Source organism: Cricetulus griseus, chromosome 8 (genome assembly GCF_003668045.3).
Source record: "Cricetulus griseus strain 17A/GY chromosome 8, alternate assembly CriGri-PICRH-1.0, whole genome shotgun sequence".
NCBI lineage: Eukaryota > Metazoa > Chordata > Mammalia > Rodentia > Cricetidae > Cricetulus > Cricetulus griseus.
In genome coordinates, this window is record NC_048601.1 from 16,708,662 (window position 1) to 16,731,368 (window position 22,707).

General features: G+C 39.8%; 1 protein-coding gene across 1 annotated transcript; it reads right to left on the reverse strand.

Annotated features, from left to right (window-relative positions):
• Positions 1-522: 522 nt before the first annotated feature.
• Clec12a (C-type lectin domain family 12 member A) lies at positions 523-17,985 on the reverse strand. The gene is made up of 6 exons (XM_027429822.2): positions 17,895-17,985; positions 13,066-13,164; positions 12,334-12,522; positions 11,371-11,522; positions 9,048-9,154; positions 523-1,423 (listed from the first exon to the last, which is right to left on the reverse strand). The coding sequence occupies exons 1-6, from the start codon at positions 17,983-17,985 to the stop codon at positions 1,255-1,257; spliced, it is 807 nt and encodes a 268-aa protein (XP_027285623.1). The 3' UTR covers positions 523-1,254.
• Positions 17,986-22,707: the final 4,722 nt, after the last annotated feature.

Sequence of the window (22,707 nt, forward strand, 5' to 3'; positions counted from 1 at the left end):
AAAGTTTTTAGTAGTTTTATTAATATTTTATGTTTGGGAAAGCTGTAAAATGAGATTGCATTTTAAATTTTATTTCCAGTTGTTCATTGCTAATACGTAGGAAATATGTTTGCATTCTGTTGAAATTTTATCCATTGCCTTTGATATGATATAATGTTTACTTTAGCAATTTAAAAAACTATATTGGTTCAGAATATATAACCTACAAATAAAATGTTTTATTTTGGCCTTTCCCTACATTAAATTTTTTTGTCTTTTTCTTGCCTTATTCCACTGAGGAGTTTCATCTCTCTAACAGACAATAGAAATTGTTGAATTAAGTGACTGATGAAGTTCACCTTTATCTTGTTCCAAAGGTAGAAATATGTTTTCTCTACTAGAACTATGGTGTTAATTTCAGCATTAGACTATTTGCTTATTTGTGTGCTGTTTATTTCATATCAAGACTTGATTGTCTTTGGGAAGTCCACTCCTAGTTTCCCTAAGTTTTATTATAACAGGGCTTTAAGCATTCATCTCTTGAATAATTCTTTCCCTCCAAACTTTATTTTGAAAGTGCTAATAAATTTCTGATACAAGTCGGTCATATCATATTATTCTTCCTGTATGTTCCCAGACTTAATTTTCTCGGAGGTTGAAATTTGCCTGATTCATCTTTGGAAAAAGAGGCAAATTAGACTTCATGGTCTTTTTATGTTCAGTGAACTGTGTGCTTAAAAAGTACATGGTGATAAGCCATGAGTTAGCAAATGAGGAAAAGAAATCTGGACATAAGCACTAGGAGAATCAGAACTGTAGTCACATTATTGTTACTGTGTTTGAAGCAGGAGATGCTCATTACTTAAAGTTCCTCTGTGTGACAGCTGTGACAAAACACCATGGCTAAAACAAGTTATAAAAAGAAGGGTTTAACTTGGGGCTCTCGGTTCTGGAGGGTTAGAGTCCTTGGTTGTCGTCTTGGGGAGCAAGGCAGCAGGCAAGCAGACCTGCTTTGAGCGGTAGCTGAGAGCTCACATCTCAATTCACAAGCACAAGACGGAGAAAGAGTTAACCGGAAATGGTGTGGACTTTCAAAAACTGAAAGCCTGTCATCAGTGAAACAGCACCTCCAACAAGGCCACGCCTTCTCATCCTTCTCAGGCAGTTCCACCAACTGGGGACCAAGCATTCAAACATAGGAGCTCCTGGAGGCCATTCTCATTCAAACCAGCACAGCAGGATAGGATAGTAGCTAGAGATAAACAACTGTGGTAGCTACAAGCTTTCCTCTGGAAGGTCATTCAGCACACTTTCCACCTGTACATTACTGGCTGTCCCCTCACACATGACATTTTTCTCCCAAATGCAAGGTGAATAATAAACATACATCCCTTGTATGTGTCCGCAGTACATCTTACTTAAGTCAGGCATGCTTCCTTCAAACCTGTAAGAGAAAAATGAGGACACTTGGCGAGTTATATTTTGATTACACCCACAGAAGAGAATTTTCAACACAAAATTATTGTTTGTGCATTCTACTGTCTAAGTCAAATTTGAGTTGATGATTGGGCTACATATATGTGGTGCAAAACCCTTTTTACTTGACTTTCCACATCTGGAATATTTTCTTTTAATTCCAGACTAACCTTTCTTTCCATGGCTGTTATGATTTACAATAATGCCATGTCATAAGTCTATGCCTTAATTTCCCATAGTGAAACATTGGCACTATCTTCACCAAGTGTTTCAATAATAATGACCAAAGCTAGAATAAGCCTAATTTAGGAAACATCAAGTCCCTCATCATCTCTAATGAGGCAAATCCTTAGAGCAATGCCTCACGTACTCCCTTTTGCTATAGTAGTTTGCAAACTGGATGAGTGATCATAAGTACATATTTATAAATTAAAAACAACATTTTGATAAACATAACATAACATTGATTCTTGGGTCAATTAATAATGGTCATCACATAACTTCATCAGTTATTTTGGGAAGCAGAAGCAGCCCTGAGTATGTGAAGGCTTAAGCAGGTGTGTGTTATTGACATGAGCTGGCCATGTTGAGGACCATGGCCTCAGACCCACAGCAAAGTGGCAAAGCCTTCATCCTCCTGGGTGAGGCTTAGAAGGATGGCAAAGCCTTTCTCTCCCTGGATTGAGGCTCAAGGGGATGGTGAAGTCTTCCTCCTTCCCCCTACCCCCAGTGTGAGGCTCAGAGGATGGGAAGGCCTTCCTCTTGTCAATGTGCAATTGCTGATGGTATAGCAAAGTCCACCATAACATTCTCCCCCTGGGTATTTGTAGCCTAAAGAGTGTTCCTTCCCCTTCAGAGACTGTCCTATTGAGCTAAACCTGCCTCCTTAGTTTATCTGTATGAAATAGCACCCTCCCCCCAACAGTATAGAATAAACATACTTCTGAGATGCCTCAGGGACCAAGCATTCAAACATATGAGCTCTTGGGGGCCATTCTTATTCAAACCACCACAGCAGGATAGTAGCTAGAGATAAACAACTGTTTATCCACCAGGGAACCCAGACTTTCTGTGTGTGCATGTTTGCCTGTCTTTTCTTCATCCCTTACCACCCCAGTTAGGTCCACCCCTAAGGCAGCACAAGGTTGTAACAAGTTAAATTTTCAAGAATGAGATTTCTAAGGAACCAGAGAAATGGCTCTGTGGCTAAAATGGAGATCCCAGTGGACCTGAGTTGAGCCCCTGTTTATGGTGGCTCACAAGCACCTGTAACTCCAGCTCTGGAATGTACAATGCGTCTAGCTGCCGGGGTACCTGAAATGGTGTGTGAATATTCATACAAACAGATGCACTAAGAGACACATATTTAAAAGTAAAATACATGTTGAAAAAAAAGTGTTTTTCTATGATGTCAAAGTAAACATCACCATCTTCCAGAAAAAGCCCCCAAACAATAACACTGAGAATAACAACAAAATTTCACTCATACACACACACACACACACACACACACACACACACACACACACACCACATATATATAATGATTATTTAAGGATTGTTTGATAATATCAAACATTCACTGATAGTATTCCCTTATTGTAGTGGGAGATGGGGGCAGGGGAGCTCTGCAATTTAGCTGGCTTGAATTCAGGGTGTTAGCATCTGGGCTTTGAACTGCCTTTTGTGACTGTTAACTTTTGTGATGAAGGAACAAGCTTCCCTTTTGGCAGCCATAACAGCCGAACAGAGATCAGATGCCTGTCTCGTGACAAGGAACCCATCAGAAGTTAGTCACTAGAAAGTCAGATGCCTGTCTCGTGACAAGAAACCAATCAGAAGTTAGCTGGTGGCACTATGCTTTACGACCCTGGGTGTGCTTTACGGACAAGCGCACAGCAATGACGTAGAGAGCATAGCAACCACCCTGGGAGGGCCTATGGGCCATAACAACCAGTTGACCAATCAACACAGGGCAAGCCCTCCAAGGCTGGAGGCACACCAATCGTAAGCCTGTGCATACCCCTAGACACTCCCCTTACACTGTCCTATAAGATTTTTTGGGAGCCCCTAGGAGCCGTCTTTTCTGGCCATCCACCATGGCGGGTGGATGAAAGACCCGAGCTAACATGGGGTTAGCTCGTTAAATTACAATAAAGCCTCGTGCAGTTTGCAGCAAGCTCTCGAATCCGCCTGGTGATTGGGGTGACCGCGAACGTGGCCTGGGACCCCGGATACTTGAGTTTTCGGGGGTCTAACAGTGACAGCTGTCTTTTGTTTGAAGTGTCTGAAGCTTATCTGACTTCTTCCTGAAACTTCCAAAGCCTCTGCAAAAACTGGTTGCAGAAGAACTCTGAAAACTGAAGGGTCTGGTGACTGAGAATTGCTTTGACACTTGTTTCCTTTGGGAACTTCAGATAAGAGGTTTTCATATGCAGGACTTGATTTGCTAAGGTGAAGATGGTATAACACACACACACACACACACACACACACACACACACACACACACCGGGCCTTTTATCAAGCAGTGACAGTCAGGTCACCAGAAACTGGCTCCTCTGCTGCTGTTAAGCCAAAATTCATCTTGGAGTGACTCAATGTCTTCCACAGACCCACCAAAAAACACAACACCGACACTTGGTGGGCTTGCAGAAAGAAGGGATCCAGTTGCTCCAGGACTGAGGGTTTTTTGTTGTTGTTTTGTCTTTGTTTTGTTTGTTAGATTGTTTTGTGCATTTTCAGGGTATGAGGAGTCCAGGATTTGTCAGGGTCATGGGGAATTTCCCCCTCTCAGAAGTGGCAACAAGTGAAATGGCTCTAAACAAAGACTAAATCAAGGGAAAGACCTTTTTAAGTAGAGAAAAGAGAAGGGAAGAAAACAAAAAAGAAAATTTCTCAATGGAAATAGAAAAAATAATTAAGAAAAGTGATTTCCCCAGTAGAAGGGAAAATGTTGAATCAAGGCCTAGAAATAAAAAGTCTCCATAAACAAAAAATGAGGGAAAGAAACAAACAAAACAAAACAAAACAAAACTATTTCCAGTAGGAATAGAGGAAGGAAAAGTCTCTTTCCAATAAAAGGAAGAAATTCATGATAACTGCAACTCAGAGTTCCCTGGCTCAGGCTACCTGCCAGCTCTTGCAGTCAAGGGCAGACCAGCACAGAGAGGTGGTATCTGAATTTCAAAGTAGGATGGATGAGGCTTAACTGCTTCATCCTGAGCTAGTACAGCTGGCCCAGAACTTAGAATTTTCTTGTTTGTTTGCTTCCTTAAATTTGGTTTAAATTTTTTTGCCTCCCCCCACCCAAATAGCAGGAATAGCTCACTATCAATCAATGGTTCATTGATGGGAGAAAAAAAAACTAAAACAAGCCCAACTTCTGGAAAAAAACAAAACAATTGCAGTCAGGGCGTAAGTACTAGGCCAATGTTGTTGGAATTTCCAGAGGTATTAGTCATTCATTGTATGGAAGATGTTATCTTCTCTTGATCATCTGATTAATGCTCAACTGAATGTTTAATTTTCATAGTAAATGAACTAAAAGAGCAGAATTCATGATTTTGAGCTATATTATTGGATATGTTCTGGTCTGTTTATCATTATTGAGAATTTGCCTCTGCTCTTTAAGTTGCTGTCTAAAAACTCTTGGCTAAATTCCATAAAAATGTAGCAACTGAAACAGAGCGGTTGTTAGCTTATTAAATAATATGGCTGCTAAGGCAAACATTCATAGAAATAATCTCTTGCTGATAAAGGGCCTACGAAAATTGCTTTTCCACTAAATAAAATGCAGATAATCCATTATTAATAATTGACAAGTTACATTAATGTGTCACTTGGGATCTATAAAAAGGGATCCTCCTTTTAAGATTTTATGAAAACATTCCTGGATATTGCCTAAAATTACCTCTTAAAATCCTATAGAGATTGTTTTTAATTCTTCTATAGATGGCTTCTATAAAAAGGACTATGCAGATAGAAGCTGATGATAGAATTGCTCAATTGTTGTTACTCCCATATCTTAAACATAAAGCAGCTCCAATATCTAAAACAGGAGGTGTTATAAGCACTGGAAAGAAAGTATTGTGGCAAACTGTTATTAATGACAAGAGGACAAAACTAAAATTACAAGTAGATGGCATTGAGATTGAAGGTTTAGTGGACACTGGAGCTTATGTGTCTGTAATATCTCAAGAGTCTTGGAATCCCAACTGGCCTTTAGAAGATGTTTTCACTGAGTTTGGGGGCATTAGAATATTATCTCAGATGAACAAAGTGTAGAATAGACCAAATGTATAGGGCCTGAAGCACAAATAGGGATATTAAAGCCTTATATAAATGATATAGCCACAAATTTATGGGGGAGAGATTTGTTACAACAATGGGAAACTCCAATTAATATTCCTCCAATTTCAGAAACAGCCCATAAAATGTTCTTAAAAATGGGATACATTTCTGGAAAAGGCACAAGAAAGAATTATCAAGGAAAATCATAGGTTGTACAGGTTGTCCAACAACATGGGAAAAAAATGAATTAGCTATCCAAATTTCGAGTATGGGCTGTATAGTGGAAAAGACACCTATTTCTGGGTCTCTTACATTTTATACTGACACAAATAAATTAGAAATAGTTGGTTATCAACCAGAAAACCTAAGTAAAGTAATTCATAGTGTGGTGGTATCTTTCTTGCACAAATAAAGCTTGTCTAAGGGTCAAAGAATGGAGCTTGCTATTAGCTAACTATAGAAGCCTGGCTTTATTTGTGCAAGAAAGATATCACCACATATAGCCCATATGCTTCTGTTCAAAAATCACAGTTATATGCCATTTTAATAGACTTTAGAGAACCTCTTAAAATAATTGTTGATTCTCACTATGTATAAGAGGTTATATGGCATATAGAAATAGAAACTGTTGAACTTATTCCTGATAATTCAGAATTAACTTTGCTATCCATGCAACTGGTATTGTCTGGGTTACTAGCAAAATGAAATGAAGATGTTGATCAATTACTAATAGGAAGTGTGTTAAAAGCTTCAGAATTTAATAAGAACCATCGTGTTAATAGTAAAGGCTTAAAAAAATTCCATTACTGGTCAACAGGCTAAGGAAATTATTAAAAACAAAATAAAACAAACAAACAAAAAACTGTACTACTTGTTCTTTATATAATCAAGTTCCTTTACCTGCAGTAAGTAATCCTAAAAGTATACACACACACATACATACACACACACACAGAGAGAGAGAGAGAGAGAGAGAGAGAGAGAGAGAGAGAGAGAGAGCGCAAATGTATGCATTTCATTTAACAGTATTTGAAACTTCAAAATAGATACATCATACCGCTGATACACACTCTGGGTTTCAATGGGCATTGGCTGTAAGTTCTGAAAAGGCTGATTCTGTAATTACACATTTATTAGAAGTAATGGCTATAATGGGCATATCGATATAAATTAAAATTGATAATGCTCCTCCTTATGTTCCCAATAAAGTAAAACAAGTTTTTGCACGTTATAACATAAAACAATTTACAGGGATACTGTATAATGCTACAGGACAAGCTATTGTTGAAACATCTCATCATGCTCTAAAAGAGATGCTTTTCAAACAGAAGGAGGCTACGAGGACTCCCAGGGAGAGATTGCATGATGTTTTACTAATTTTAAAGTTTTTAAATGCTAATGAAGCAGCTGCTGAAAGGCATTAATGAACCAAGTCAGCCTGTGTATAACAAGGATGTTTTAACATCAGAAGGGAAACCAGGGAAAGTGTGATGTTAAGGCTAAGGGTGCTGTTTTTCACTGTGCAGGGAAGAATCCATTCAGTTCTTTTTATAAATTGAAGCCACTTACTTTTCAAATATTTGTTGTTAATTTCTCCTAAGAAATTGTTATAAGCTTGGCCAATCATCCGTAATCATCCACAATTGCATAATTTCAGCATTAGCATAGGGTACTACAGTCTCAGCTGGGTCCCTTCCTGTCACTGACAAAGTGGTGATGAGAATGCAGAAATCACAGTGCTTACCCTCAGCATGGTAGACTTTCAGCCAGGGAGGCCTGGCCGGCTTCCTGTGTCCTAAACTAACAAGTATGTGGTGGGGGTGGGGGGGGGGTGGGGTGGGGGTGTTGAAATTCTACAGGATGGTGGTATTCTTGCATATCCAATGCATAATTCTGGATTCAATCCCCAGTATTGGAACAAACATAGAGAGGAGCTAGAGAAATGGTTCAGTCATTGAAGAGCACACTGCTCTTGCCCAGAAGTCAAATTCAGTCCCCAGCACCTGGCCCACAACTGCCGGTAACTCCAGGTCAAGGGCTCAGAGGCCCTATTACAGCTTGTGTGAGCGCTGCACTCTTGTGCACCTGTGATGAATGTGGGGCCTGCAAAAATACCCATCAGACCCAGACTAAAGTTTCTTTGCTAGACTCATATTCTGTTCCTCAAAGTTCATGGCTTATAAATACAAGCAGAATTTTCATGTGGCTTTGTAATTAAGGCCTGAATTTGTTCTCATTAAAAAGCAGAACAAATACAATGCACAAATCCAGTTATTGCAGCCTACTTATAAATACCTTCCTAAATATGTTAACAAGTGATAAACGCACTTACAAATCATTCAAATCTATGGAGGAGTTTGTATTAGTTTTATACACTTTAATGTTCGTTCGGTGAGACTTCAAATAATGCACTCAACAGTCTCCACTTCAGGGCTGTGGAGATGGTTTAGTCGAGTCCTGGCCTAGCAAGGACAAAGACTCGAGTTCAGTCCCTGATCCCTTGGATAAAATCGGAGCTGGCAGCACAGGCTCATAATCCTAGCATTGGGGAGACATAGACAAGCAGATCCCTGGGGCTCACTGGCAACCTAGACTTCTTGGAGAGTTCTGGGCCAGCGAGAGATTCTGCCTCAAAAACAAAAAGTGGAAGACATCTGAAGAATAACTTCAGAATTTGTCCTCTGACTTGCATTGATTACACACATATAGACGCACACACACGCATGCACACGCTTGCGTGCACACACACACACTCATATACACACATATACCAAACAAGTGCACCTCATATATATGCATCACACACACGTACAACACACACACACACACACACACACACACACACACACACACACACACCACACCACACCCATACACACAAACAAATACATACAGCCCAAGTTTAGGTAATTCAGAGCTCTGTCAACATTTCATTCACCTTTGAACTCCAGAATATAGAACAATATTAAGTACTTAATGGCATTTAGTGAATGGTTTTGGTTTTTGCAATCTTTAACTATAAGCATTAATTATATACAAAAAAAACATAAGTACACACACACAAAAAAATCCATAATTCGATTACTGTGGGTTACTGGAGATTTGCCAACCTAATGAATCAACATGTGTGGCCGTTGTCTACATAATCAAACGCATCACCGGAAGCCTTCGGGTGGGGGCGGTTGCCTTTAATGATGTGGTGTCAGCTGAAGCTTCTTTTAAAGGCGCTCTGCCAAACCCCTGAAGATGTGTCTCCCTTCAAGCCTAACCACAAAAATCCAACAAGAACAGAGACTTACCCTGCAGAGAGAAATATTGTCTCAGTCAGTTTCTCAGATTTTGCCTGGTCTTTTCTGGGCGACAATCCCAGCCAATAATTATTTAACCTTTCCGACTTTACAAATTCCTAGAGAAATAGAGATGGCAGGTTTAAGAAGCTGTTTCTTATGTATTGCAGGCTACTGTTTTAACATTAGAGTTTTGTTGTAGCATTACCACTTTTCAATGTCATTTAAAAGAAACAGAAAGTCATTTTTAAGATGTCAGCACAGTTTCCTGCTTGCAGAAAGAAAGCTGGACCTGTTGTGTAGATACAGGAAGACTGAGAAGGAAACTCCAGTGCCTGGGGGCAGCTGCAGTCACAGAGTTGTGTTTTTTCAGGGCACCCTACAATTGCTCAAACAGTAAAAACCAACACCACCCCAAGCTAGTCAGGATCATGGCTGACCCTGGTAACTTCAAACAGCCCTTCGCTTCATTGTTATGATGTGATCAGCCTTGCATAAAGCTCGGCTTCTATAATGCATCTAATACCACAACATACCCAACTCTACCTGTGTAAGAACAGAAAGGGTCAATCTTGGCTAATCCTAGTTCATTCCAGAATCTCCCCTCCTAAACCCATGACTATCTCTTTCTTTTCTCCCAGTAAAACTTCTCATAAGACAAATTATGCAAACTCCCAGCAATGAGACATGGCAGCAGTCTGTACAGTAAGTACCAAAGTAAAACCGAAAGAGCAAACGCAGTCACATTACGTCATTCTGACAAGCATGGTCAGACACACCTGTAGCCAGCCCCTAAGTAGGCGTGGCTACAGCTTCCCCTACAGACTCTCCCTTGAGAAGCAACTGTGGGTTGAAGTCTCTGAGATCTCTTCAGCCTTCACCACTGGTGACAAAAGAACCTACTGGTTCACTGAATAACCTTAATATAGGGTCAATGAAAAGCTTAACAATTTCCCAGTTCTAAATATTTGGGTTGTGAATATTCAGACTGGGGCAAAGGAGGTGGCTAATGACTGCAAGCCAGACTTAACAGAAAAAGAGAGGTGAGATAGAGCTGTGCAACAGAGGCAGAGAAGAGCAGTGGCTACAGAATCCAGTATTTGCACAATTCTTTGCCCAAAGTAATGGGTTTTTCTGTTAAAGCCAGATTTTTTTAAAATAAGTAATTCTGATTACTTGATAAAGGTCAATGATACAGCATAATCAACCAAATTCCCTTCTCCTATAAAAGATGACCAAGTTTCTTATGGGAGAGAGGCTGAGCCATTAGGTGGATATATTTTTACTCCAAGATAACTGACTACAATCTAGGATCAGCAGCTCATACAGGTAATTCCAGCACTGGAAGGCTGAGGCAGATGGATTGCTGTAAGTTTGAGATAAGTCAGGACTACTGGGTGAGATTTGTCTCAAAAGAAAGAAAGAAAATAATAAAGAATTACTATGTGAGAGACCAGGACTATTTACTAATAAGTGAAACACAAAGACATTGTTTAGACCAGCAGCTCTCAACCTGTGGGTCACTGTCTCTTTGGGGATCAAATGACCCTTTCACAGGGGTCGCCTAAGACCACCAGAAATATCAGCTATTTACATTACAATTCATAACAGTAATAAAATTACAGTTATGAAGTAGCAACTGAAATAATTTTATGGTTGGGGTACACCACAACATGAGGAACTGCATTAAAGGGATGCAGCATTAGGAAGGTTGAGAACCACCGATTTAGACATAAACAAACCAGAGGATTCACTTTTCATTTATCCTAAATACTCTGAGCAATATGTCTGGTTAACATTTGCCTCCTCTCTATCAACCCAGTATACTTACTTAAACAAGTATTACCCTATCTGGCTTAACCTGTCTTTTTGTAAATAAATACTAGTAAATAAAAACTACAAAAATTGACAATAAAGAATATCCTCCTGTGTGTGTGTGTGTGTGTGTGTGTGTGTGTGTGTGTGTGTGTGTGTGTGTTGGTGGTAGTGAGCCCTAGCCACACTCTCTGTCTTTGTATAGCTATTCTGGAGCATACACAAGAAACCTGCTTCTATACTTCCAACTTGGAAATAACAGACCTGAGGATTCTGGGAGTTCCTGCTCTACCCTTTTATCTTGAAGCTTCCAAGATTCTGCTTAAGCTAAAGCCTGTGGGTTTTAGCTTGACTGTAATTTTCCCTGAGACAGATGTGCAAGTCCCACTCCCCTCCCCGTGCAACACAAATGATCCTGAGTCATGAGTGGGTCACTGTGTGTCTTCCCAACACGTCCCTCTTCACCCCTTATTTCATGATGTGAATTCCTTTCAGAGGGAACAGAGACATAGAAACTTACCAGCACACTCTTGTTCTTAATCTTCAGCAGGCTGGCATTCTGAACAGAACACTGTATTTCACTCTTTTGCCATGTTCTAAGTCCACCAAGTTTGAAATAACAGCTGTCTTTGTACCACTTTGAACCCTTTGGACAAGGTTTGCATTTGTGCTCTAGAAAGAGGACAGAGACATACAGGTTTGTGTGAACACTTGTCTATTGTTCCTTCACTGTCTATGTGACATTGACAAGATTTACTGTTTCTTCTCTTTAGGCCAACAAGAAAGAAACCAAGTCCTCTACATCTCTATACATCACCCTAGGAACATAACTTGGGCAAACAAAAAAGTTCAAGTACCTGGTCAGATTCAAATGTATTGCCCATTATTAAGAAACCTGGGTAGTTTTCCTTTGTTTGTTTGTTCTCACTTGCAGACTCTAAATATTAATCACAGCAAATGCTATCCAGAAAAAAAAAAAAATGCTATCCACTGAGCTACGTCGGTCTGCTTTTCCCAGCACGTGTCTCTCTGGCTTTCAACCCCTGGAATGTTTTAGAGGAGCCTTAGAAGCACAGGAACATAGTTTAGCCACAGAAATCGCACAATCGCCAGAAGGGAACACTCCTTCCCCTGGTTCCGTACATCACCTAGGATTCATTTCTTTGCCAGGGCCTTTCACTCCGTCAGCACTAGCTGAAATTTAGGAATGAGGTCATGTGTAGAGAGGCATCCTTCCCTACTCATCACCTCTTGAGCTTTGTGCCCAGGACAAGGGTGATAACGTGCCGATTAAAGAAACTAATAAGCCATCTGATGCTTCATTATGGAGACGTCAGAACCCTCTAATCTGGCAAAGAAATATCGATGACTCGTTTACCAAACACACTTCATTCCGCATTTAATATTGGCTCTGTAAGAGACTGATTCTTAAAGGTTTAGTTTTTTTGCCCAGGAAACAGCTTCGCCAGCAATATAGGGTTACCTGGTTCTTTTTTATACAGCTCACGACACAGCTGGGTGGCTGTCTTTTGCAGCATGGCAGAGAGGTTCCCAATTATCTTGGAGCTGTTGTGATTGAGCATCAGCTGTAGGGAAATATTTCTCTGAAGTTCTTCCTTGATGCCTTGTAGTTCATTTGATTTTATGATTTCTGTCTCCAAAGTTGTATGAACTCCAGGTTTAAAAAAAAAAAAAAAAAAGAAGAGAAGAAAAAAGTAGATGATTAAAAAAACATAAATTTTCAGCTATTCCTATGACCTTTGGAAATTTGGTGATTATTTTCCTTAAGAAATAGTATTAAAATATTAAAGTGGTAGAAAAAGGCTTCTTCTGTAGGAGTTATTGGAGGAGCTAGAGTATATGTTTATGGACTACATTATATTATAAGATGCTCTTTGGGGCATAAAGCCTTAATTCAAAGAATAAACATTTGTTCAACAACTCATGGCATTCAAAGTCAGCCATAAAATATCTATATAGATACACACATTTATAAATACGTCCAAATATATACATATGCAACACTATACAAACTCAGCAGGTTGCATTTATATATTTATTTATATACCTATACAACAATAATAATTAAAGACTAAGAGTCTATGAGAAAGAGCAGGCAGGGGCATGAGAGGGATTATAGGAAAAAGGGAGGAATGAAGCCACTATATTTTAATTGAGTTTAAACTTTCTTTTTAAAGAATGGGGTGATACATACATAATCCTCCTAAGACTCCCAGCCCAACGAGCATCAGAAGGCACAGAAGAATCAGAATCAAGACTGTTTTATGCTGTGAACAGGAAGGAGCAGAAGGTACTGTGAAAAGAAAAAGAGCACAGCGTTCAAGAAGCAGCTCACACCTTCACTTCATTCATTCACTCATTCATTGATCCTCCCCTCCTCTCCTTTCTTTTTTCTTTTTTCTTTTTTGGTTTTTCGAGACAGGGTTTCTCTGTGTAGCTTTGGAGCCTATCCTGGCACTCGTTCTGGAGACCAGGCTGGCCTGGAACTCACAGAGATCCGCCTGCCTCTGCCTCCCTAGTGCTGGGATTAAAGGCGTGCGCCACCAACGCCCGCCTCCCTCATCTCCTTTCTATTGTGTATTTTATCATGAAAAGTAATTTACGGGAAACCCAAAGACTTTATTTTTTTTTTCAAGAATAATCAGACAAGGTTTTATTTTGAGTCTTTAACTATGCTGTCTTACAACCCAGAATTGTTTGCTCATGAAAAGTCTTAAATTTCTTACTAATAAGACTGAGGCAATGATTTTTTTTTTTTTTTTTAAAGTAAGAAACATTCAGGAAGTTCCTTAGAATGAGAAAGGTGTCACATATAAACAAAGACATTAACCCCTGGACTGATAAAAGATTCAAAAAAGTAAAGATACAGTTTATAAATAGAGAGGAGGAAGGAAAACGGAAGCTGCGGATAGAGTATCTCCTTGGATACATTTGTGGGAAGTGAGTGTCTGGAGGTTGAGGGAAGCCAAGTCAAGCTGAGGAGTCTCTTGGAAGGCAGAGGTGAAGAGGCTTGGCAGAGGAAGTCATTCTGGATGTTAATGAGTTCCATCCCTCTCTAACTCCAAGATGCAGAACAACAAAGCAGGCTCTCACTGGCTATGTCTGGGCATCCCTCATCAGTTCTCTGCCTTGCTTAGTCTGGGTCTGCATTTCTCACTACAACTTTTTCAATATTTTCTGTGATTTTCATTATTTTCTGAACAATGAATCATAGACTAGACCATTTTCCCATAAGTAATTGTGAATTACTGTTAAGGTAGGTGTTGTGCCAAAATTCTGAATCCCCAAATCACCAAGAGGCCCATTTCGATGCAAAAGCAATGAGTCTTTTATTGTAGTTGTTTAACGAGCTAACCCCTTGTTAGCTCAGGCCTTTCATCCACCCACCATGATGGATGGCTGGGGAAAGATGCCGAGAATCCAAGGGATAGAGATCTTATAGGGCAGCATAAGGGGAGTGTCTAGGGGTACGCACAGGCTCAGGATTGGTGTGCCTCCAGACTTGGAGGACTTGCCCTGTGTTGATTGGTCAACTGGTTGTTAAGGCCCACAGGCCCTCCCAGGGCAGTTGCTATGCTCTGCCCGTCATTGCTGTGCACTTGTGGGTAAAGCACACCCAGAGCCGTAAAGCATAGCGCCACCAGCTAACTTCTGATTGGTTCCTTGCCATGAGGCAGGCACCTAACCTCCTAGTGACCAAGGCAAGGTCAGGCAAGCATGAGTTTGGCTGTTATGGCTGCCAAAATGGGGAGCTGGTCCCTTCAAAAGCATTACGATGATTTAAATTATCACCATATATAGATATATGAAAACATTGTTTCAAGAAATTAATTAAGGAATTACCTAATATTCTTACTCCGTTCCTGAAATTTGTCTTATCTATGTCAACAGCTTATAGCATAACAATGTTGTAAACTCTCACAAAAGAGACATATAAAACATAAAATTTGATTTCTTACTATTTTGTAAAATTTTTGTTAGTGGAAGTACTATAAATCTTCCACTCCTTGTCTGAGGTTCAAAATACACAGTTATGAGCTATCTTTTACCAGAATTATTATTTCATTTATGTATTCAATTATTTAAAAATTATCAGTTGTGTACTGAAGGGACCACACTCCCCCTCCTGGTTTGGCAGCCATGACAGGCTAACACATGCTCGCCTGATCTTGCTGGGCCTGCCCTGGTCACTAGAAGGTCAGATCACCACAGGGCAGGTTGTCCAAACCTGGAAGTGCACCAATTCTGAGACCGTTTTGGTACTCTAGACACTCCCCTTATGCTGCCCTGTAAGATCCCTGTCTCGTGGTTTCTCGGGGTCTTTCTATAGCCATCCACTCGGTGGATGGATGAAGGGCCCAAGTTAATGGGGTTAGCTCGTTAAACAAATGTGATAAAAGATTCCATTTGTTCCCGAATGAATGAGGTCCTTGCTGCAGCTCGAATCCTTGAGTCAATAAAGAAAACTTTGTCCTTGCCTTCAGAGAGTCATCTCCTTGGCGGTGGGTTCTTTTGGAGTTCTGCAATTTGGGCACAACATGTACCATTTAGGTACTAAACATTCTTGTGGCTGCTAATAAAACGAAATAAAAAGGTGTACATGTTAAGTGGTCAGATTGATGCTTATTAAAGTGATAGGGAACAAACAGCTAAATGCTTTATAGATAGATGATAAATAGAAAGATAGATGATAGATAAATAGATAGACAGATGATAGATGATAAATAGATGAATTAATAAATGATATATAGATGATAAATAGAAAGATTGATTGATAAATGATAGATCAATAGATGATAGATAGATGATAGATAGGTAGATAAAAAATAGATATTTGAAACCCACATATCTTAGAAAGTATGTGGTTTAGATGTCATTGACATTGGGAAGAAATGTGCAGAATTGGTGTGAAGAACATGGTGGTAAGATCACCCAGCTCAAAGACTGTAATTCAGGAGAGATATTTTTACTTGTGGAACAGAAGACGTTGAGAGTAGCTAAATGCCCTGGCCAGTGGGGCTCCGGTAATTCGTGGGTTCAAGGTGAACTAAGCCTGAAAATAATGGGTGAGAAAGAAAGAGCAGGACCAAGCAGTTTTCTCTTGTGAAGGTCTCTTTATTGAAGTCCCACAAGGAGTTTTTAAAGAGAAAGGAGGAAGCAGAGAGAGAGAGGAAGTGGGGGAGGTATGAGTGTTAATTGCTCTCAGGCCAGGCCAGGTGTCCGGAAAGTCCTGTGGTTGTCTCGAACACTAACCTAAGGGGTGGGGTGCTTGACTAATTAGCAGTTTAGCATGGAGGTCGACACGCCTCTGTAAAGGGGACTTTTATATCTGACCAGAGCTGGCTCCTGACAGCTAAAGACTGTCCTATAGTAGAAGGAATGCTCAGGGAGTTTAAAGCAAAGCCAAATCTGCCTGTGGAAGAGTGGAGCAGGTGCTGCGGGCTGGGAAGAAGTCATGAGAGGATACTTAGAAGGCATGGTACTGGAAGCTGAAAGGCGTGGGATGACATTAGGGCTGGAGAGATGGCTCAGCGGTTTGGAGCACTTGACTGCTCTTGCAAAGGTACTGAGTTCAATTCCCAGCAACCACGTGGTGGTTCACAACCATCTATAATGGGATCAGATTCCTTCTTCCGGTGTGCATGAAGACTGAGCACTCATATACATAAAATACATGAATAAACAAATCTTAAAAAAAAAAAGAAACTATATTGAATGGCACAAAAGAAGGATGGAAAATGCCCTAGAGTGAGTCACCAAAAGCACAAGCAAGACGTCAGGACAAGCAGATCATCAACACCAACTCAACCACAGGAATAATGAAATTCAGGAGAATATGTTCCAGAGAACACCCAGTGTGAAGGAATTTCACTTAGGTTTTGGTGTGTTATGAGTGTTGTGTTGATTGTGTCATGTTGTACTGAAGGGAGAGCCTCACACATGCTAACTAAGTGCTCTAGCACAAAGCTCTACCCTCAATTCTCTTCTTACCTCTTATTATGAGACAGAATCTCACTAAACTAACTGCCCAGGGTTGACTCTGAACTCACTCTGTGGTCCAGTAAGGTCTTGAACTTGTAACCCTCCTGCCTCAGCCTCTGTAGTAGCTGAGATTAGAGAACTACTCCCTCAAGGCTAGCAAAGAGAGTGATTTTTAAAGGGAAAGTTCGGCATTATGAAAACAGTAGGGAAGTATAGCAGTGAAAGCATAAAGGGAGGGGGTGGTGAGAGAGCTCAGGAATTAAAGGCGCTTGCTTTTAAGGACTCAAGCTGAGTTCACATGGTAGAGGGAGAGGACTGACTCCTCAAGCTGTCCTCAGACCTTCACACATGCACACGCACTCATACACATGCTTGCACACACACATTAAACACACAAACATATACACAAATTAAGTTTAATCTAAATATAAAACAAAGAATGGAGATCTGAATGCCAGGACAAAACAAGGAAGCCCAGGAAACCTGGGCCAGAGCCAGCTCTGTGAACAATGAGGAAAGACTCCAGATAAAAACTGTTCTACACACACACACACACACACACACACACACACACAGTGTTCTCTCCCACTTTCTCTTTTTCCTGTTCTGCAAGCATTTTACTTTTCAAAACTATAAAAACAGGAACATATGAGTCTATAACTTTACTACACAATATATAGTCCTAGTTCCATGGCTTCATATAATAAACACACAACAACAACAACAAACAAACAAAAATAAACCCTTCACAATAAAACACCAACATTTCTACACAGAGATGCCCTGTCTTGCAAACAAACAAAAAAACACCACATTTGAAAATAGCATCCTGTACCATGCACCAAGTTGAATACTTTAAAAGAAAAACTGTAATTGCAATGATTTATGCCTTAAAGAAACAAATCTCTATAATCACTTTGGTACTCTGAGTTTAAGCAAAAGGCTTAATTAAGAATTCACACTGAGTAATCGAGAGATTTGAAGTGTGGGGCTGTAACCACGGCCACAGCCTTTCATCACATCCACTGCTCACAATCTTACCTTCCCCCCGATGTTTTTCAGACTTCTGCATATTTTCTTTCTTAACAGAGTCCCGCAATTTGAGATGTGCATAAACAATTTCTTCAGACATTGCTCAAAGAAAGCAGATTATCCTTTGAAAAAGGTGAGAGAGAGCTGAAGGATGAATAAGTCTATCTGGAATTTTAATTTTCTGTGTGTAAACTGAAGTTAATCTCACAAGCTAGGATTTCTTTTTCAAAAACCCACTGTGCCAGTCTCTCAAATATCTGCTCAAGAGCCACAGACAGTTTGAAACCTCAGACAAGAACAAATAAAAGTCAAAAGAGGAAACATCTTTCTTCCTCTTATTTCTTCCTTTTTTTTTTCATTTCTACATTAAAGAAATTTTTGAGGTTGTGTTTGGATAATATTAGTATCAGGCAAGTTGCACAACTCATTCCTACCACACGGTGCAGGTACAGCATAGGAGTAAACTTTTTTTTTTCCAACTTTTTTTATTTGAGTTAGGAACAGGATTGTTTTACATGACAATCCCATTTCCCTTCTCCCACCCATCCTCCCCTACCCCCCCCACTAAAACCTTATCTGTCACATATCTTCTCTTCTCCCCCTGGATGGTGAGGCCTTCCATAGGGTGTCATCAGAGTCTTTCATTTCCTTTGGGGTAGGGCCTAGGCCCTCCCCCGTGTGTCTTGGCTCAGGGAGTATTCTTCTATATGGACTGGGCTCCCAAAGTCCACACCTATGCTAGGGATAAATACTGGGCTTCTACAGGAGGTCCCGTAGATTTCCGAGGTTTCCTCACAGAAACCCATGTTCCTGGATCAGTCCCATGCTGGTATTCCAGCTATCTGCATCTGGGTTCAAGTTCAGATTGGTGATTAGTTATGGGTGTCTGCTTCTACTTCCACCAGCTGCTGGATGAGGGCTTATAAGTCTGTCATCAATCTCATAATCAGGGGAGGGCATTTGAGGTAGCCTCTCCTCCGTTGCTGAGATAGTTAGCTGGTGTCATCTTTGTAGATCTCCAGACATTTCCCTAGTGCCTGATTTCTCTGTAAACCAAAAGTGTCTCCCTCTATTATATCTCCATTCTTGTTATCGTATATTCTTCCCCTGACTCATATTTTCTGCTCCCTCATGTCCTCGGCATCCCTCTTCCCCTCTCCTTCTCATTCTCCTAGCTCCCTCCCCCCTCTTCCCATGCTCTCAATTTCTCAGGGGATCTTGAGCCTCTCCCCTTCTCCAGGGGACCATGTATGTCTCTCTTAGGGACCTCCATGTTTATTAGCTTCGTTGGCAGTGTGGATTGTAGGCTGATAATCCTTACTCTATGTCTAAAATCCGAATATGAATGAGTACATACCATATTTGTCTTTTTGCAATTGGGTTACCTAGAAGAATGGTTTCTTCTAGATCCATCCATTTTCCTGCAAATTTCAAGATTCCATTGTTTTTTTTTCTGCTGAGTAGTACTCCATCGTGTAAATGTACCACATTTTCTCTATCGATTCTTCCGTTGAGGGGCATCTAGGCTGCTTCCAGTTTCTGGCTATTACAAATAGCTGCTATGAACATCGTTGAACGTATGTCCTTTGTTGTATGAATGTGCTTCTTTTGGGTATATGCCTAAGAGTGGAATAGCTGGATCTTGTGGTAGACTCATTGAGGAGTCGCAATACTGATTTCCAAAGTGGCTGTACAAGTTGGCACTCCCACCAGCAGTGGAGGAGTGTTCCCCTTTCTCCACATCCTCTCCAACATGAACTGTCATTGGTGTTTTTGATTAGCAGGGAAATAATTGGAATTATTTGGCTCTCAAATGCCCCCTGATGCAACCACAGGAGCTAGCACGGTGCCCTGTGAGTAGGATGGTCAGGTTCCCAGAGAAAGATCGGCTTAGTCAGAACTGCATGCGCACAGAGATGGCATGCAAAGAGTAAGAGATAAAGGACCATGCTCTCTCTTGTGCAAAGGTTCTGGCTAGATTAACAGGATCTTCGCTTCCAGCACTGGAGAGGCAGAAGCAGGTGGATCTCTGTGAGTTCCAGGACTGCCAATATTACATAGAGAGACACTGTCTCAAACCACCACCAGGCCCGAAATAACTAACTACCTAAATAAACAAACAAATAACATGAGACACTACCACCACCACCACTTGTAAATGAGCTCAAAACTGTGGTAATAGCGAATCAAAGCATAAGCCATAACCTGCGTCATGCTGGTACCAGCTTCCTTCCCTTTTCCAGTGGCTTACTGAAACACCACATGTGGATTGAGTCTTAATGCAAAAGGTTAAATCTGGTTTCAAGTTTCTTGGCCTGCAGGGCTGTTGACAGAGCCCTCAAGCACAGGTTGTTACTCTAAGAAAAAGGTTGTGGTTCAGTGCCCCAGGTTCATAGTTTTTTGTTGTTGTTCAGGGAAACTAGGTATTTCCATGGTTTGGAGACTACCCAATGAGAGACTGGGTGTCTCATCAGTGGGCGATGCCTATTTTTAATATCTTCTAATATTTCTTTGAAAGTCTTAGTGCTATTGACACACAAATAATGTTAAGTAGGTTGGCATTATTTTTAAAAGTGCTTTTTTGTGATAAAATATTATACAGACAGGCAACACTAGATGGACTCCTGTGAATTGTGTGCGTGTGTTTCTGTGTTTAGATGTGAATAACAGTAATAATCAAAGAGAAGGAGGCCATGCCTTTTGGGAGAGGTTGGAGGGAGGAAAGGAATGGAGTGATTATATTTTAATTTTTAAAAAGATAGCAAACCGAAGAGACTCTATAACACCTACTAAAAGTAAGCAAAAGAATCACAAGTACAAATAAACCAGATATTTACAAAACCATATTGAAGAAAAACTCCACACTACTAAGAAAATAAAACAGGAAAGCATGCTTTAATATTAGAAGTATGAACAGTGTAAAATCATTTGTAAAAGTTTCAATAAACATTAGTTGAATTAAAACAATAATGGATACATTCCTGATACTTAAAACGAGTATTTTAGAGTATAATTCAAAATAATTACAATGAAATGTTTTGGATGCTTCCATCCCTCCACTAAGATCCCACTAAGAGAAACTGTCTCAAAAGACAAAGTGGATTCCATCTGCGTGTTCACATACACCCCTACATGTGTATATATGAAAATTCCCAGTAACCTACACACACATATAAACATACCACAACTGTTAAAAAATACAGAATTCTGATTCTAACTACTTCATGAGTGCTGGTTTCCTGTTTACAAGCCTTCAAGTCATGCATTCTTATTATCTCCTTGATCCCAAGGCAGGTAAGTAAACTATAAGCAGAGTACTCAACCAAGGTCACATAGACGTCATAGCAAATGAAGAGATGAGATGTAAGCAGATCTCAGCTGCTTGTTTCAGAAATACATTCTCCAATGGTGGGAGAGCACTGGCCTTTCCTTCTTCCTGGTGGGGCATCAAATATGTCTATAGGAAGAATAAAAATGCTGACATTTTAGAATAAATCACATGAGTCTGGATTCAGTGTCTGAGTAGAGAAAGTTTTCTCAACCAGATATGAAAAGTCATTGAAGATGAACAAATTTGACTGCATCAAAATTAAATGCATAATACAACAAAATAAAATATAGTGAAAATATCCACAGCAAACTGGAAAGGTGTAAATAGGCTTAAAATCAACCATACATATAATAGAAATCACAGTGGATGGGGTGAATTTTACAGACTTATAGTTTTCCTTAGTTGTGATAAAAAGTAAATTAAATATAAAACTTTAAACTCACAAAAATAACATAGATAATGGACTATTTTCTCTAAATTTGGCAAACACAAATCGATTGGATAGTGGAACCACAATTCTTTAATAACTGTTCTTGTTTTATATAGTTTTACTATGTTAAAGTCTTTCTTTTTAATTAGACAAAAGGGGTGAAAGTTGTGGGATAATCTTTTTATACACTGTGAAGATGTGTTGCTCACATTGGATTAATAAAGAGCTAACTGAACAATAGCTAGGCAGGAAGAGGTTAGGTGGACAGCCAGACTGAGAATGCTGGGAAGAAGAGCAGAGCCCTCAGCCATATGCAGAGGAAGCAGGAAATGTAGAAGGTGACGTAACAAGTCAGGCATGAGCTACATGTCAGCATGTGAATGAAAGGAAATGGGTTAATTTAGTTAGTAACAAGCCAGAGCGATTGGCCAAGCATTTATAATTAATTAATAAGTCTGTCTGTTGTTATTTGGGAGCTTGCTGGTGGGACAGAATATTCTGCTTACAGACAAGTTTTAGGTAAACACTGTTAAGACCAGAGCAACATTTAAGAAATTCCTTATTGTCTCACAGTGTTGAATAATTTTGACCCTAATAATTTTAATAATCTTTAATTTTTACCAATTTAGTTATGGCCATGTCATCTTTAAGTTTTAATGTCTACCACTTCTTACAATGTATTTTAATCTTGTCTTCATCTCTTTATATTTTGAAATAAACTTTTAGCATTGGATAAAAAAATTAATTGATCATATGAAATCCTTTCTCATCTAAAGGTATTTCCTTTTCCTTCAACCTTCTTTTTAAAAATTATATCTGTATGTCTAACCTTTATATTTCATTTTCCTACTTGATGGTTCCTTTTATATTTCAATATTTATATTAATTCTTTGAGGATTTCATACACGCATACAATGTATTTTGATCATATTCACTCTACTGCTGCCCCTAACTCTTCCCAGATCCACTCTCACCTCCCCAGTGCCTTCCAGATTCCTCTGTCTACTCCCCTAATGTAGCAATATGGATTGAATAACACCTCCCTATCCCTCCCTCTCGTT

Excerpts from the sequence above, each read along its gene's own strand:
- Clec12a (XM_027429822.2), bottom strand. The coding sequence starts at position 17,985 with ATGTCTGAAGAAATTGTTTATGCACATCTCAAATTGCGGGACTCTGTT. Across the intron at positions 12,523-13,065 it reads GGGAGTCTTAGGAGGATTAT|TTCATACAACTTTGGAGACA; the intron begins GTATGTATCACC and ends TTAAACCTGGAG. Across the intron at positions 9,155-11,370 it reads TTAAGAACAAGAGTGTGCTG|GAATTTGTAAAGTCGGAAAG; the intron begins GTAAGTTTCTAT and ends CTATTTCTCTAG.